This window comes from Lutjanus erythropterus, chromosome 13 (genome assembly GCF_056507025.1).
Source record: "Lutjanus erythropterus isolate fLutEry1 chromosome 13, fLutEry1.hap2, whole genome shotgun sequence".
Lineage (NCBI taxonomy): Eukaryota > Metazoa > Chordata > Actinopteri > Lutjaniformes > Lutjanidae > Lutjanus > Lutjanus erythropterus.
Window position 1 is genome coordinate 22,707,834 of NC_139329.1, and position 16,965 is coordinate 22,724,798.

The 16,965-nt window shown below is 39.2% G+C and overlaps 1 protein-coding gene across 1 annotated transcript in view; it reads right to left on the reverse strand.

Moving 5' to 3' along the window:
* LOC146316545 (pleckstrin homology domain-containing family A member 7-like) overlaps nt 1-16,965 on the reverse strand; it is a 189,911-nt gene that overhangs the window by 37,096 nt on the left and 135,850 nt on the right. Inside the window, exons 7-8 of the mRNA XM_084735068.1 lie at nt 16,226-16,298; nt 10,814-10,914 (exon numbers count right to left, since the gene is read on the reverse strand). Of these exons, the coding sequence (XP_084591194.1) occupies nt 10,814-10,914; nt 16,226-16,298 (174 nt within the window). The remainder of the gene's footprint in view (nt 1-10,813; nt 10,915-16,225; nt 16,299-16,965) is intronic.

The following is a 16,965-nucleotide window of genomic DNA, read 5'->3' on the forward strand; positions in this document are numbered from 1 at the left end:
GATTGCGCCACTCACTTGATTTGTCCGAGTTCAAAAAACCATGTGCATGGGGTCTCTGGTGATGCTCAGGTGGATTAGTAATAGAAAGGATGCATGACTGCAGTAACACTGTCCTGAGGTGAGCAGAGGCTGATCACATCCTCAGCGATGGTCTTTACTGGTTCAGGTTATTCTAATGTGGTGACGGATGGTAAAAATGTTATATTTAGTGATGGGCTGGAACTAAAGATTATTTTCATAATTGATTCTTCTGCAGGTTATTAATCATGACATGACATGCTAGGTATAAATTAATTCCCCATGACATGTACTGACTGAGCAGAGACCTGGGTCTGAATGAACTTAGTATGTGTGTCTTTTTTCCACACCACAGGTTTGCATTTAAAGCACATATTATAGTGGCTGATTTATTCAATTACTTCATGCGTTATAGCTCTAATCATACTGTAAATCAGTGTAGAAGTTAATTAAAGGTATCCTATCTATATATTGCTATACCTTACAAATAATATACTAAAACATAGTTTAAAAAATACCTAAAATTTGGTACACAACACATTCTACTATTATGTGAAAGCTTGAATACCCTTAACAGCTGCAGACCCCTAAACTAGTTACTCTAGTCTGAAATCATTGTTTTTATTTATTGTATCTTACCTATTTAACCAAAGTTAGATCAATAAAAAGGTGCTGTGGGACCATTTGTTTTAGGTTGGGTTAGTTTTTAGTTTAGTCGTAAGTGTTTTGTTGTACTGTATAGTATATGCACTTGTTTAAATCTAGACAATTTGTCAAAAACAATAAAAAAGTAAATAAATAAATACAATATGCTGGATGTCTGGCCCCTGTTCTCAAGCTTCAGACAGCTTATAAGGGTGTCCCATTTCATATATCTCCATTATAATGTAAATGATTGTTCTTGTAAGTGTTTTGTGAATTAACTGAAACTGATGTACCGTGGACAAAAAGGCGCTCTCTATCTGTGGAGTATTAAAACAAACTGACTGTTCATCTGTTATTGTTTCTAATTTTGTTCATTTTAAACATCACACTGACAGATCAACCACTATATGCCTTAGCTATGCTGTGATATATTCTAAGTAGACCAAAGGCCCAGAAAGGTACAGAACTAATGCATGATGTCAGATCTGTGGATGTTGACATGCTCCCAAGCATTTCACAGGAGTCAGAGAATACAGACCTCTCAGTCGCATTTGGAGAATACTGCTAATCTGATACCACAGTCCATGTTACATGCATGTATTATGCTTGGATATCCAGTGTTTCTAAGCACCTTTATGTATTCATGGAGTCATGTTGTGTGCTGTGTGTAGCTGCTGTCTTTGCACTTGCTCAGTAGAAGAGAATTTTTGCTTTGACCTTGTCTCCTTGAAGGCTTTCTGATCAGCTAAATCAGCTGGAGTAATGTTTGGTTAAAGTGAAAGTCAGTGCACTCTTTGACCACAGGGCTACACAGAGGAAAACAACAAATGTGGACCATACTGATCGCTCAGTCAGCCCATCACTGTCAGGAATGAAGACGTGTTTAGTTACACCAGAGGACAGGAAACAGGCAGGGAAACTAGTTAGCTGTGACTCATGTTGAAAACGAATGGGAGACGTATCCAAAAACACACTAAAAATCTCGACGAAAGGAGTAACAGCATCCTGAGGAAGCAGCTGTCAAAACACGCCTGCTCATTCACCATCAGCACTCTGACAGACGGCCTCTTACAGCTACAATGGGACAGACTTCTTGATGAGAGACAGAGGACCGCACTGCTAGTCAGATGTTTAGGCATGTGCAGAGATACTGATGTGCAGGGACACACACAGTACAGAGACACAGACACATGTTTTGTACTGTGATATGTTCAATAAACCAAATCCAGACCCTAAACTGAATCACAAAAAACTTTAAAGGACTAAAGCTACCACTAATCTTACAGGTGACTTATCATGCTTTTCCGTATTTTCTGTTTCTGTATAGGGTGAAGTCAGATCATTTGGGACACCAGGTGAAATGAGACAATAAAGTTTTACCTCTTGGGCTCTTTAAATATCAGCAGCCAATTATCAAACATGTTACTGCATAGCTGCTACATCCTTTACACCAAATGATCGTTTTGACTGGTCTGAGATTACAAGAATGGGCAGAGTAAAGATTTAAAATGTTTTAGTAATGAGAATACTGCAGCTAAAACAATAAGAATCATTGTAGGGTTGTGCATTTTGTAACAGTACACTTATTGAAAAGGGCTATTAGTGAGTACCTAATCCATTTAGGTAAAATGGGACAACAAATTAAGTTAAAATGGGACATTTTTCTGAGCAAGCTTGTAGGCTTCCAGGAGCCATAAAATCATGAGTTACTAATTGAATTGTGCCATGAATTACATGTTTGTCGATTTAAAAGATGATTTTCCAAGTCAAGAAAGTTGCCGTTTGTCATAAAACTATCAGACTGTGTGGATGTGTAATTAGAAAGACTACACACCTAAAAGTTGTGTAAGCACTGTCATGACTGTCTCCCTCTAAAAGCTAACATTAGCCCCCAAAGTGACGATGCCTGTGTGTTTTTGCACCGGGATGTAGTCACACAAACAACAGATCTTGCTCGTTCTTTTGCTTCCATTCTAATGAAAGGACCAGGTTGCCTGAAGAAGACATCAGGCAGGATAACATGTTGGTGTTGGTGACGTATATTGTGCAGGATGAGAGATGTAGTTCACTGAACAATTTCACACATAGCTAAACACACATAAACACATAGCTTTTTGACTATTTATTAAACTATAAAAGGTAAGAGACCTTGTGAAAGTAGCAAACTTACTGCTTGTACACATCTGTCAGCTGAGGCACAAAGTGGTATTACTAGACAGGGTGGGACGGGGCTAGCTGGTTAGCATGCTAACTTAGATAAAGTAGATATCTCTGCGACACAATACATGGGCGTCGTTGAAATAACAGAACTGTTGATTCTTCACATGCTGCTGATAATGTTATATTATACACGGCACCTTTAACGCAACATCACATCACCAGCCTTGTTTTTTTTCCTACACACACACACGCACGCACACACACACACACACACACACACACACACAATAGTGACAAAATCCAGCACACATCACCAGTGGTCTAAAATAACATTAGGCGACTGTGCCTCTCTTTAGCAGGAATGCTGAGTGGGTCATTCAGCTCTGAGTGCGTGTCCAACACACCTACACATTTGAATCCACACTCAGCAAAGCCTCTTTCTCTTTCCATGGTGTGTCTGTGTGGGAGTTTAAGGGTGTTCCTGATTATTTGTTTTCTCCACTACTTTGTTATAATGATGCTTTAGGGAAAAAAATGAAATGTCCCCTCTTGCCATTTCTTTCTGTCTCCCTGTTTAATCGCGACAAGCCCTCATGGCTTCCTTCCTCTCCACCTATCGCTTCCTCTCTTTATTCGCTTTTTCTTTTCCAGCCCTAATCACTTCCTTCCCTTTCTGTGTTCTCTCTCCTTCAGCCTCTTGTATTATACAAACTGAAAAATATCTCTCACACCTCGCACTCAGAAAGGCTTACAATAGTGTCGGCTCTTTTCCTGTGGACAGCCGCAGAAAAACACACACACACACACACACACTCTTTGTCTGGGTGCTATTTAAAGAGTCATTGTGCTCATGAAGATAAGCCTCAGCAGCCAGAGCACCACAAAGCTTCAGATAAGGTACATTCTCTTAAATTTGTAACTGTAGAAATTGAATTTACACTGAAAAAACATCCAAATGGAGATAGTGGGTGTCTCAGTTTTAAATCCTGCCTGCTTTGAGAAAAAAAAAAAACTGCTTCTACTCTCTGTTTCTGAAAAAACATCCTGTTAGAATATATTGGTAAAAGGTTTCTCTGCTTCAAAGTTACCATAAGCAGCAGCTGCTTTGGAAAAAACAACATTTGAGTGACCGTGGGGTTGCACAGCCTGCATCTACAGTGAAATATCTCCTAAAGCTTTTAAACATTTTTTTCAGCTCCTCATTTCTGGAACAGTAGTGTGAGGTGACATGAGTTCCAAATAAAGAGAAGTTTTTCTCCACGCCATCAGAGAACGGCATGCTGGTACAGTAGATGTGACAGATGGAGGCGACAGCGAGAGCAGCACATAGATGAACGATAAGCCCCACACCAGATAAGCCAAATACAAAGATTCATATTGCGATAACGATGACGGGGTGAGGGGGAAGAGAGGGAAAAATGACAGAGGGGGAATTAAATAAGGCAGAGAACACTGATAGAAAAAAACAATACAACCATGTCAGCCACAAGGACATGTTATTGTTAAAACATGCATCAAAAACCAACAGAGGAATATACAAGGCTGCTGTATATTCTGTCATGTTTGGACTCAAAAAACACACGAACGGTAGAAAGCAACAACAATATATGACGTTTACATCTGGCAGAGTGAGAGCACATGAGAGGGTAGAGTACCTATTTATGGGAGGACTGTCACTGGACGACGCGACACACTCACAGGGAGGGAGGGAAGTCCCAGTCGGGCAGCCAACCAATTGGAACAAGAGAGGGAAGAGGATTCGGTGAAAAGGGGAAGGGAGGTGCAGGGTGGGAGGTCGTCGAAGCTTGAAGGTTTAATTTGTGGGGTCATGATGTGTAATATGTCAATTTGGTAGCATTCACACACTCAAACACCAGCATATAATACCCCTCCATCAGGCTCAGTCAGGTGGTTACAAACCTGGGTTTAGCAATTATTTTAAATAGGAGTTAGTTTAACTTCTTTTGACTGCCAGATTGGTGGCGTTCGCTGTGTTACTTTCCTGTGGTAGGAACCAAGTTTTAAGTACTTGTGAAGTACTTATCAGTGGTCAGTACATTAGGTAAGTAGAGAAGTACTTCATACCCCACCAGCTGTTTGCAACCAGCATCACTTAGGAATATAGCTAGATGTTGTCAGAAGTGTGATGTGTAACCCTGCTACCACACCCAGCAGTGATGTCATTTTGCTCTGATGACCTCCTGCACACTTCTACATCAATGCAACAAGGTAAAAGGTCAAACCAGTGGAGGTCAACAAAAATAAGATTTTAAGCTGCTGGTCTTTAAAAAGTTGAAAATAAATAAAAACGGAGAAGATGAATGTACAAACAGCTTCCTGACCATGTAAGTACAATATTGTTCATATTTATTAGTTTATAATGGTTAACTTAAACTCTGTGAATATGAATTCATTTCTTCTCTTATTTCCTGTCATTCCAGGCTTAAGTTGTCTAAAATTCACACATTTTATGTGTAAAAATAATTTAGGAATGAGTTACTTATATTGAGCCTATTTATTGGTTTAAAACGTAAATGTTCTTCTTTCCTTGTGCATAATGAACTCATGTCTTCAATTGTCAATCAAATTCAAATCATTATTTACCAAACATTAGTATCAGGATTTCTTTCAAACATCATGAGAAAACTGGAGCAAAAGACTGCCTACCCAGTATCAGACTTATCTGATGTACTGAAGCTACAGACTATTAAACTGAATGAAAAAAGAACATCCACACACTCGTATCTGTGCAAAAATCTTTGTAATTAACAAGCCTTTGGTCACAGATCTTCTTCATGAACAGGTACCTCTTCATGCTTTGCTAATTAAAAAGATTTCTGCACAGATTTGAGTGTGCAGTTGCTTTTTTCATTCAGTTCTACATCATGACAAATCACCTTTTTTCAAGGCTGCCTGTGTAAAAGACCTGTGACTTCACCATGCATTCACATTTAATGGACCGTGAGTTACATGATTTCTGTCTTCCCATTGAGGAGAAACTGAGGATGTTCTCCATAATTTTGACTTATATCATACTACATAGTCTACAATCCAGGTTCTAACAATGTCTAAACTTTGTCATGTCCACTGTGATTGAAGCATACACCAGCTGCTGCTCTCTCCAGTTACCTATTAATGAGGGAACTGTAGCCTTTAATCAGGAGCAGATGTCCTCAGAGGGTACACAACATTCATTGGGCGTTTCAACCCTCGACCGTGACATCCTCCAGTTGGTGGGTCGGCACTCGTGGCTAAATCACTGGCCATCTGCTCCTGACTTCCAGCTTCTCTCCTCTCACCAGTTCCACATCCAGCAGGAGCCTCTCTCAGTTACATTTCTCTTCCCGTTTGCCAAACAGAAACTGCAGGCAGGCCTCTGCTACCGATCTCAATGGGGAACACGCATGCTTGTCATCAGTCCTGTACTAGAGTTTGATATTTCAAGACTTTTCTCTCATATGCCTATTGACAATCCCTCCTCACATGGCGGGCTTCATCTTCTAAGACTTTGCCATTTGCGGTGTGGAGGGTTTCAGACTGTGGGACGTGCCTGGCCACTCTGTCTGCCCGTCCAACATATCAGCTAATACCAACAAGACTTTTATGTGGTCCCATCTAAACTGTCCTTAAGTTAGAACTGATTTACACCCTGTCAGCATGTGCGCTGAAGTCCCCTTGGTGCCACAGAGTTTACGGCTCTGCAAGTGTGATGGTAAAGGAGGAGCGAAAATGAGATAGAGATAGGTTTTAATCTCCACAACTCTACCCAAGTAAACTTCCTCTTCTGCTCCCACTTAGCCCAGGACACCTGCATATGCCTGGCTCGACAGATTTTGATTTTGTTGAGTCATCCTCGAAGTTTGTCACTTCTTCCTAGATTGTGGTGCGCTTGAGTTAGCTTTCTCCCCACTGCTCAAAAAATTTTGAGGCAAGGTTTCGTTTCCAAAGCAGTAAATGCCGATGATGTCCCACAGCTTCAGAGAGCTTATTGCCTGGTTTATGGTCGACCTTGTTGTAAATCTGTAGCTGGACTGATCTGATGTAGAGGTTCACAGAGGAAAAGCTTTGAGGAACAGCAAACCATCAACCATTAGTACTTGTTTATTTTCCAGCTGCCCTGTTTAGGTCCACTGGAAGATACCTTGCTTGTCCAGTTCGCAGGGACTTAATTTACAATAAGTGAATTGTTCACATATTTTAAAACTCCCGACACTAAGACAACACCTTTAAGCAGACGTTAAGGGTAGATTAGGGAACACGGCTGACCTGCTGCTGCTATCAAGCATCTCTAACAGACTTTTAGGTCCAAAGTCTTTTCTTTAACAATGTCACTTTAATTACTTAATTTAATTTAAAGGTCCAGTGTGTAGGAGAGTCACAACTAACACAGATTAAATTTATTTTATTTTTATATGTTTTTATATGTGTGAAAAAGTTAAAATAAAATGAAGCAGCAGTATTGCTTAACTAAGTCATGTTGTTAGCTGTGTATTCCTTCTGTCAAAGGTGTAAAATATTTGTTTAATAGTTTGAGAATGATGTTTTTTAGATGGCTAGGTTAAGCAAAGTGTGTCCATTAACAGGTATTAATAAATGAAAGGTGTTTACACTGTTATATATTCTATTATAATACACATCAGTTTACATAATTCTTACATTTCTTATGTGTTATTTTATATTTCTTCTCCTCTTTTTTCTATTTATTTTGTATTTTATATGTATATACACAAATCTCAAGTATTTTTACATACTTCTTATGTGTATATGTTTCTGTTCTACTATTTACATGTACACATTTTTCCATACTTCTATTTCTATTTCCCTATAATTTCTCTATCTTATATAATTTTCTACTCCTGAATAGCAGCATCTGTAGTATGATTAATTTCCAATCAAGTTATTCTTACTCTGACTCTGATCCTGATTTCATGACCACCGTAGGCTGTCCTACATGCTTGGAGAGTGAATTTATTTGCAATCTGAAAGCTCACCAGTTGATGCCATGAAATTATACACACCGGTCCTTTAATCAACTTTGATGACAAAAAGCAAATGGCTGTGGGACCTGCAACCCTTATGCAAATATGCAGTTTCTATATGCATACACCGTTTTTAATCAGTGAATAAAGTGGAAGGCTTTATGCACATGTGTGCAGCTGTGTGTGCTGTACGATGTGTCTGCCTCTTAACTTCACACTTGTCGAGCTCGACTTAAAAAGACAAGCGCCTCAGGGAATGGACAAGCTTCATTTCATTCCAGAGGAGTCTCAATAAAGACACTGACAGACATTCAGTGGTAATAGACGTCGCTACAACAGGTGGTGAGTGCTGCACAAAGCTGAGTGGGTGGCTGGGTGGGTGGTTATGTAGGCAGAGATATTATTGGAGGAAGATATTGATCTGTTAGAACTTACATTACAAAGAGACTTCAGAAATCATTCTAGATACTTCCATCATTTTGCTGTAATTGCCATATCAGTTACACTAAACGACTGCTGAAAAAGCACTGATTTAAAAATCATTTTACATTTTGACTGAGGAGGAATACAAAAACTTACCATTAACTGATCGCATTGACTTCAAGGTGTTTTTCTCTGCAATGTCGGATTCAGACTACACAATACTCTTGTCTTTTAAAGGTACAGTCTGAAAGATTTAAATGGATTTATGTGCACAATATGTCAGAAAAGGAATACAATTTTAATTAATATAATATTAAGTATGTTTTCATTCATGTATAATCACCTGAAAATAAGAATTGTTGTGTTATCGTTACCTTAGAATGAGTAATTTATATGTACAAAAGGAACGTGTCATTTTCCATGGAGGCGATCATGTTGCACTGCCATGTTTCTACAGTAGCCCAGCAAGGACAAACCAAACAGTGGCTACGGTAAGGCTTTTCATGCTTTGCATGAGTCTCATTGACACTACAGGTTCTCCTTCATGCTTGTAAAGGGAAAGTGAGATGAAGTCTAGCTCATTCTTAAAGATTCCCCTGAATCCTACACACTGATCTTTAAAGATGTTATGGTACCTGAGAAGGTGAAATTTACAGTCATAAATTCTTGCCATGATTTGATCAGGAAAAATGATATGATATATGTTGATCCTCGACCAGTTTTCAGTCTTCAACAACATGCATGATGTCACTGAGAGGGAAGCGCTATAGACAAGGGAACAAGAGCATAAACAAATATGGGCTACAAAAGTGGTGTGTATACTACTAACTGTTTTGTGGTTTGGAAAAGTCTGAATAAAGGTATGAAAAACTGACTGTGGCATTTCCACTGTTTCACAGTTCCGCCTTGCAGCACCAACATTGTTCCTATTTGCTTCATCATGTTTACAGTTGTGCATATAGTGGAATTTGTCATGGAAGGTGAGAAAAATTACAACATGCCAGTGTTTTTGTTGGGACATCAATTGTCATCTACTATAATACATGGGATAAAATGATCAACTGTCATGTCAACACTCATTTTTGTTTCTGATGCCCCATACATCTATAAAGATGGGTTATTATTGGGCTTATATTGTGTAGTCTGAACCCGGCAGAAACACGTGTTGTTGTGAGCACCAGTTATAAAAGGCTCTCAGAAACAAATGTTGTAAATGCCAAGAGGAAGAGAGATTAATATACAATGTGAAGTTGTATAACTCATAAATTATGCTTGACAATAAAGTTCAGGGGGGAATAATTGCATGCCACCAAACCTGCTGGTCAACCAACAACAGGTGTTACAGGAGCATTTTGTTGCACAGAGGCAACATGTTTTCACTTGGAAAGGAACATGTATTACTTCTAATGATCGTGTCTGTCATTACTATAAACCACCCTGTGGACACTCATTAAAGTGCGTTAAATAGCCTTAGGGGTACACATTTTAGCATACGCACCTAAAGCAGAAATAAAACCCTAAAATTTAAGATGTTTTTTTCAAGTCTCCTGAAGTTGGAATTACTTGAACATGATGCATCCTCATGTCAATGATCATGTTCAACAGTATCAAATAACCCAATAGCATTGCATTTGTTCCACTCAGAAGAATCTTGTTAGCGCTTCAATCACGTCAAAACTTTGGAAACTGTTTTCAGTCAAATTAGCTTTCAGAGGTTGGGGGAGAAAATGGTCACACACTTGTAGCCACAATGCAAACTATATTCTTTATTTTACCAACGTTTCAACATGACGAAATGCTGGTAAAATAAAGAATATTGTCTTTTGCATCATGGCTACAAGTGTGCAGCTATTTTCTCTCACAACCAATCAAATTAATTTAACAGAAACTTTCATGCTGTGAGGTTAAAAAAAACCCCACACAAATAGTTTTTATTCCTATTCTAGCTTGAATTTTAAAGCTACTACAATTTATAATATCTCTGTATGAGCTACATAAGCAAAGGAGAGCGTGTTGGTTATAAATGCCTGCCACCAGGTCAGATTCACCTCAATTGCAATGAAAAGCAATGGCACTAGCCTGTGTTTACATTTTCGCAGCCAAAGTCACAGTGAGTAGCACTGATTGCCAGTTAAAAGGAAGAAGGAGGAGATTTTATTATTATTTTTTTTTATGTTATATTTAGTGGTTATTACAGTGCAAACCACTTTTGTTTACAGTGACCTCTAAAATAAATAAAATATGTAAGTTCCTTGTAGTAACTTTATGTTTACATGGTTGTGTTTGGTCTAAGTGGGTGTCTTGAGCTTAAGGCAAATGACAAATGCAAGATATATTAAACCTAACCCAACTGTAAAAGATCAATAAATCTGTGCTGCATTTCTTCATTATCGAAGGAATCAGTCCTTGTCTTATTTTTTTTATTTTATTTTTTTTATCCAAAAGCAGAAATATATATGTGGCTAGACATACTCCAAACCAAACAATAATAAAAACAAAAACAAAAAACAAAAAACAATCATATCAGAGAACATAATTCAAAGATATGAATCAGGAGAGAGGAGTCTGTAGAATAAAATGAGGCGTACCTTAAAGGCATACTTGCGGCTGATGTGGTCCTCAGGTCCCACGGGTGAAATGACATAGCTGGGCAAAGGAATACTGCCCAGGACTGATTCCTCTCTGCTGTCTGGAGAGAGAGAGTCAGAGAGGGAGGGAGGAATGGGGGAGAGAAAGGGAGGCAGGGAGGGAGGGAGTAGATAATCAGGGTGAGGAAGGTGAGAAAAGGAGCGAGACAGAGATATGGAGGGAAGGAAAGAGCAAGAGAATAAATATCACTCATCACCCACTAATTTCATCACTGCCTGCCACCAGTACCATAACACTCACATACACACTTATACACACACACACACACACACACACACACACGCTCGTATGCCGTCATTCATACCACGGTGTTGTGCCAAAAAGTAAATGACCACCCCGGTACCCAAGTGTCACAGAGCTAAAGCTGGCCTGCTCCAACTGGCAGCCAGCCGTCATTCCTTTGTGTCTGCCCCATCCGGTTTACATGCTGAGATCTCTCACACACACACACACACACACACACACACACACACACACACACACACACACACACACACACACACGCCCTTCTATATTTGTAAGGACCATCAGTGACATAATGCAGTCCTCAAACCTTTGCCTTAAAGGGACAGTTCACTCTCCCAATCAGAAATACTAAATTTCCCTCTTACCTGTTTTTTTGGTGTGAGTTGCAGAATTTTGGAGATATGAGCCATAGAATTGTCGGCCTTCTCTCCCATATATTGGGACTATACAGCATAATAATTTTGGCCAGTTCCACTTTTTCTTTCTTTCTTTTTTTTAATACAACATTTTTTTTATTTCCAAAGAGAGCACCATGAGCCAGCATCAATACATAATCAAACAATCATAATATAGTACACTGAGTTTCCACATGTGCCTCATACCGTGCCTGGCAGTAACTCAAGGTAAATCTATATAATAAAGGAGTAATTTCTAAGGCCTACCGTCTGATACAGAAGTAGTCCCATGTGGAAAAGCACCAGGACTGAAACTCCGCTATCTCGCTAATCCATTCCTCATCTTTCTGTGTGAATATTGTCAAGAGAATACACACATACTGATGTAAACAAAACAAAAAACAAAAATGTGTTGACTGATGTGGTGCAACAGTTTGCTGCAGTTAAGCTTTGCAGTGGGAAAAAACAAAAGCAGTAGTTAAACGGGATGAGAAAATCTTTGAGGAAACGCGTAAACATGAGTTGTTTATTCTTCAGAGAGAAATGGAGGTGATCTTACGTTAGCCTGAAGAGCTAGAAAGTTTGCAACACTGCCAGCTGCTCCACCTCCGTGTGGAGTCTCTGCTCTCTTCATCCTGTTCTTGCAGTCGATCGCTCCTCTTATTAACACAGACGACATGTCGTATGTGTGTTTGTGAGGCTGTGACAAGCTCCATTGAATATGGCTGTGACATTACTGTCTGTGCTGCTGTGCACATAATGTGAACACTGTATGGAGGATGTATGTAAATCTGTCTTTTTTCTAGTGAAAAGAAAGTAGTTCCTGTAGATTCTACCATAAAGAGAAAAAAGTTCCCATTTGAAACTGCTCACAACAAGGTCTGTGGATTATCTTGAGTAGCTGGCTCATGATTTCTGTAAAGAGTACATCTCTAATGTTTTAAGTTTTATTTTTTGCCATTTTGAGCTCCACAAGCCAATTGCCATCTAGTCCCATTATACTGGAGAGAGGGCAGACAATTTTATGGCTGATATCTCCAAAACTCAACAACTCACACACTAGATGAATGATGAATAGCACTACAGGGAGGGATAGGAAAACTATGTAGTTTTCATTTTGGTGTGAACTGTTCCTTTAACTTAACCTTAAAGTCTTAACTCTGAAAGAGCCCTCTGAAGAAGCAAAGACCGCTAAAAATGCCCTCACTTTCTAAAAACATCCCCACTTTCAAGGACTGCAACTCAGTTTGGTCCTCACAAAGATAGAGACAAACACAAACACGTGTATGTATGCAGCCAGAACATGTCGACACATTAGTTCACACATCTATAAATAAATATCTGCAGTATTTGTTTTCCTCTGAACATTGTGACAGTGTGCCAGAATGTTTTGTGTGTGTGTATCTGTGTGTGTGTGTGTATTTGTGTGTGTACACAATTAACACAATGTAAAATTTGTAATGGTATGAAAATATTTGTGCACGGCACCTGCACTTGTGTGTGGGTGTTTGGCTGAGAGGTGATAAGGCACCACTGTGGATTAAAGAAGTAATTGGTTAAAAATAATTCAAGGACTTTTGGAGGAGACATTCCCTAAATGGTGGGCGAGATGGGGAGGTCTTTTTATCTGCCGTGCCCCGTCTGTCTTACTCACATGGACAAACACACACACACACTGAGCAGACCAGACCATGACAAGCGAAGTTAGATAACATCCAAATGGCACTAGCATGGTGGGATTTTTGTCAAACTGTTTTGTCCATTTTTCTTTCTTCTTATCAGAATTGAGGATCCAAGGACAGAGGGTGTCTAATGTTGTACGAAAAATATAAATAAAACTGACTTGACTTGATACGGGCTGCAAAAGAAAAAAAAAGAGGGAGAAACCAGAGATTGTAGAAATACAGAGATCATGAGCCTAAATCCCCAACACAAACAGCCCCCAATGGAAACTAAAATTTGCTAAATTTCTTTAAATTATTTTGATTTTTCACTTTTATTTGAAGGTGCAGCTGTAAGATTACCATGGAGGCAGCTGCATCCAACCTTTCTGAAGTTAAGCAACAACTGTGGAAGGTTATGATGAACATTGTTCATAAAATATCTATTAAATACCTTCTCCAGAATCTTGAGACATATTCCAAACAACCTCAATAGTCCATGTTTTCTTTGCTTATTACTCTACTGGATCAACTATATCTTTGTTTTTCGTTCTGTTGCCTCAACTGTACAAGCCTCTGTTGTTCAGCTGTGCTATTCTGGTGGGAGAAGACCGTTCAAAAATTAAGATTTCTTATTAAAATAAGTGCTGGTCCGTGGATCAGATACACGCCAAACACCAAACCATAATACTATAACTTCATTGTCTATCGTGTGTGATGGTGTTTGAGAAGTTTGTTTGGCTGTTACCATATTAACTACCCAGTTTACTGCTCTGTCTTGCAGAGCGTACTGACCCTGACCGATGACATTAAACATGTTTGAATTTATGGAAACATCAAGGTGAGCAAAAGACTGACTCAAGACCACTCACACTAAGTTTTATGAGCACCTTACAGATGCAACTGCTGCACAATGATTGAAAAAACAAAGGCGATGGTTATTTCAGAATGCAATAAAAGTAGAATGTATTATGTAGTTCCCCAACTGTTCTGTGGCTGAAAGAGACAAAGAGAGGACCAAAATATATTTTTCAATTTATAAACTACATATGCAATAGCCAGATGCAACTATTTAACACTGCAAAGTTTGAAAATTTGTATGATTTGTATGATTTAAAAAAAATGGGGATCTAAAGCACACATTTTCTCCTGGTGCAGCAGCTGCATGCTCCTCTGCTGAGGCTGCACCTACAGGAGGGACCCATTATTTGCCATCGTGCAAATTCATTTTGAAAGAGCAACAGCCAAAGGGGAAACTCCTACTCAACTGGCCGTACCACTGGTTTAACTTTGTCACTCAGCTACTCAGTCAGGCAGTCATGGACAACTGCATTTGTACGGCTGCAATGCTGTTGTTGTCCTGCACAAAAAACACATAATGCTGCAACTAACAGTTATTTCCATTATTAATGAATCTGCAGAATTCCTCCTTTATCTAATTGTTTCGTCTCTCGGATTTTGTCTAAAGATAGTGTCTACATTAGTGGAATCATCCTTTAAAGTTCAATGTGTAAGTTTATAATTTTAAAATTCATACACCAGGCTGCTATAATTCCCTGATTTCCAGAAAAATAAACAAAAACAAACAAAAACAAGTGCACAATCTCTACATCTCTGCCTGAAACCACTGAACGAAAAGAGGAAATAAAAAAGACACACGACAGGAGGTTTGATTGTTTGTGTAAAAACAAGAGATGAAGGCAGGGGATAAGTGGTGCTGGAGACAGATCAAGTGTTTTCATGTTGAGAGGAGAAACCTTTGAACTTGAAGAGAGAGACATAGAAAAGAGAGGAAAAGAAACGACCGAGAATCGATTTCATCCTTCTGTTGAGGCGAGGAGCGTGTCCCAAAAGGTTCGGTTTCAGAGTATGGAGATGAAAAGAAAGGCGTGGAGAGGCAGCTAAAGACAGCCAGGGGATGGAGGCAGATGCTGAGGGAGGGATGGTGATAGAGTGTGTGATGTAGCTGTGTGTGTGTCCATATCTCTCCATGCGTTTGGGCTGTAACCCACTGAGAAAGATCAGATTAATGCCCGCCAAGATTGAATCACTGGCTCCTTTGTCAGCTGCAGTTCACTTCAAATCGAGCTTCGAATCACCAGAGACAAATTCAAACTTCTGAACTTTGTCAAAAGCCGTTCTGCTGAAAGCTGTCATGACTCCAGTATACATGTCTGGATTTTATCCTCCACAGACAAATACAGTATATCCACTAATAGTGTGTATTTCCATCAATGTAGAGCAAAGAAAGAAAAGCATTAATAAAAAGATTTGTGTATGATTTGTGTGCAACACTACGGAAGCAGACAACAGCCGTGCCTCCAATTATTTCTTTTAGTGTCAAGAGCTTTGATATTGAGATAATGAGTTAATCGACCCGTTAACATGAGAAAACAACAGGTTGTTTCCTGTTTTCTTTTAAATTGCAACAACAGTCCCTATTTTATCCAGCTGCTGTTTGAGTCACTGTAGCCACTCTGCATGCACTTGTCATTATTTTGCTGTGCTTGGGATGCTTTACCAACCCAAAACAGTATCCATCCAGAATTTCACAATCAGTACATCTGTAATACAGTTTTTTTTTTTTTTTTCAAAACTTAAAAAGAAGATTTTCTCCTCAAAAACGGTGCCATTTTTGAAGGTAGATTTTAGACAGATATGGGTTAAAAATGTAAGATTACTTCAATTCCACTTTTATGGTAGCAAACTCGTATAATTTCAGATTTTTTTCAAATAACAGCAGTGAGAGTCTAATACAATAGCCATTCAATAGATCCTAAATGTGTGAAGCGTATCCAGATTTTGTTGAGGCCTTCTGAGAGGTGTTGACTGAACTCTGTGGTAACTGGCTGTGTAGGTGTTGCTGTTGTTTTAAATTATAAGGTGTTTCTGTTATTTTGACCTTGTCTGAATGAATGATTGTGGAGGAGCAGAAAACACAAAGAGGCAGGAGGCGGAACAGGCAGTGAGTGGGAATTTCAATCATTTTGTCCACGTGTAAGGTCTAGTCGACTTTACAGAGAAACTTTTTTCATTAACAAAAACTCACCTTTGTAGTAGAACAGACAGAAATCAGCCAAGACAAACCACTTCCTCTTCCAAAGACGCATCCCAGAACTGTCCTGTAGACAGAAAGAGGGGTAAAAAGAAATGACTGAATGAATAATGAGAAAGAACGTAGCACAGATTGGAAGAGATAACAAGAAAAAGTAGACAGATATTTTAAAGAGGAAGAGATGGGGTGTAATGAGAAAGATGAAGGGAGAGGTAGAAATAGAAAAAGAGTAGCGAGGGACAGCAGATACAGTACAGAAACAGGAGTAATGAAAGCACAAGTGAGGTGGACATGAGCAGAGAGATAAAGAGAGTGAACAGGGAAGAGGAGCAGGAAGGGAGTGATCATTTGTCCTCGTTCACTGGCTCGCTGGGCCTGCCACGGCTGCTTTACTGCTCGTTCTGTCTTTTATGTTATCTGGCTGAAAATGGTGCCATTTGAAGAGGAGAGGGGATACGGGGGGATGAAGTCACCTCAAACACTGATATATGCTACTTCTTATGAAACTACAGCCATGAAATCCTGTGATAGTGTGTATCTATGCGTGTGTGTGTGTGTGTGTGTGTGTCCCTGCCAGCATTTAAAAGTTTCTTCTAATTAAAATATAATTAGACTGCAATAAAAGTGAACATGTACATATGAGCGTCTGTGGCTGTGCATTTAACTGCATGTGCATTTCCGCCCGTGCCTGTGTGTACTTGTGCGTATGTGCCTCAGTGTGTGGTCATTAAAAT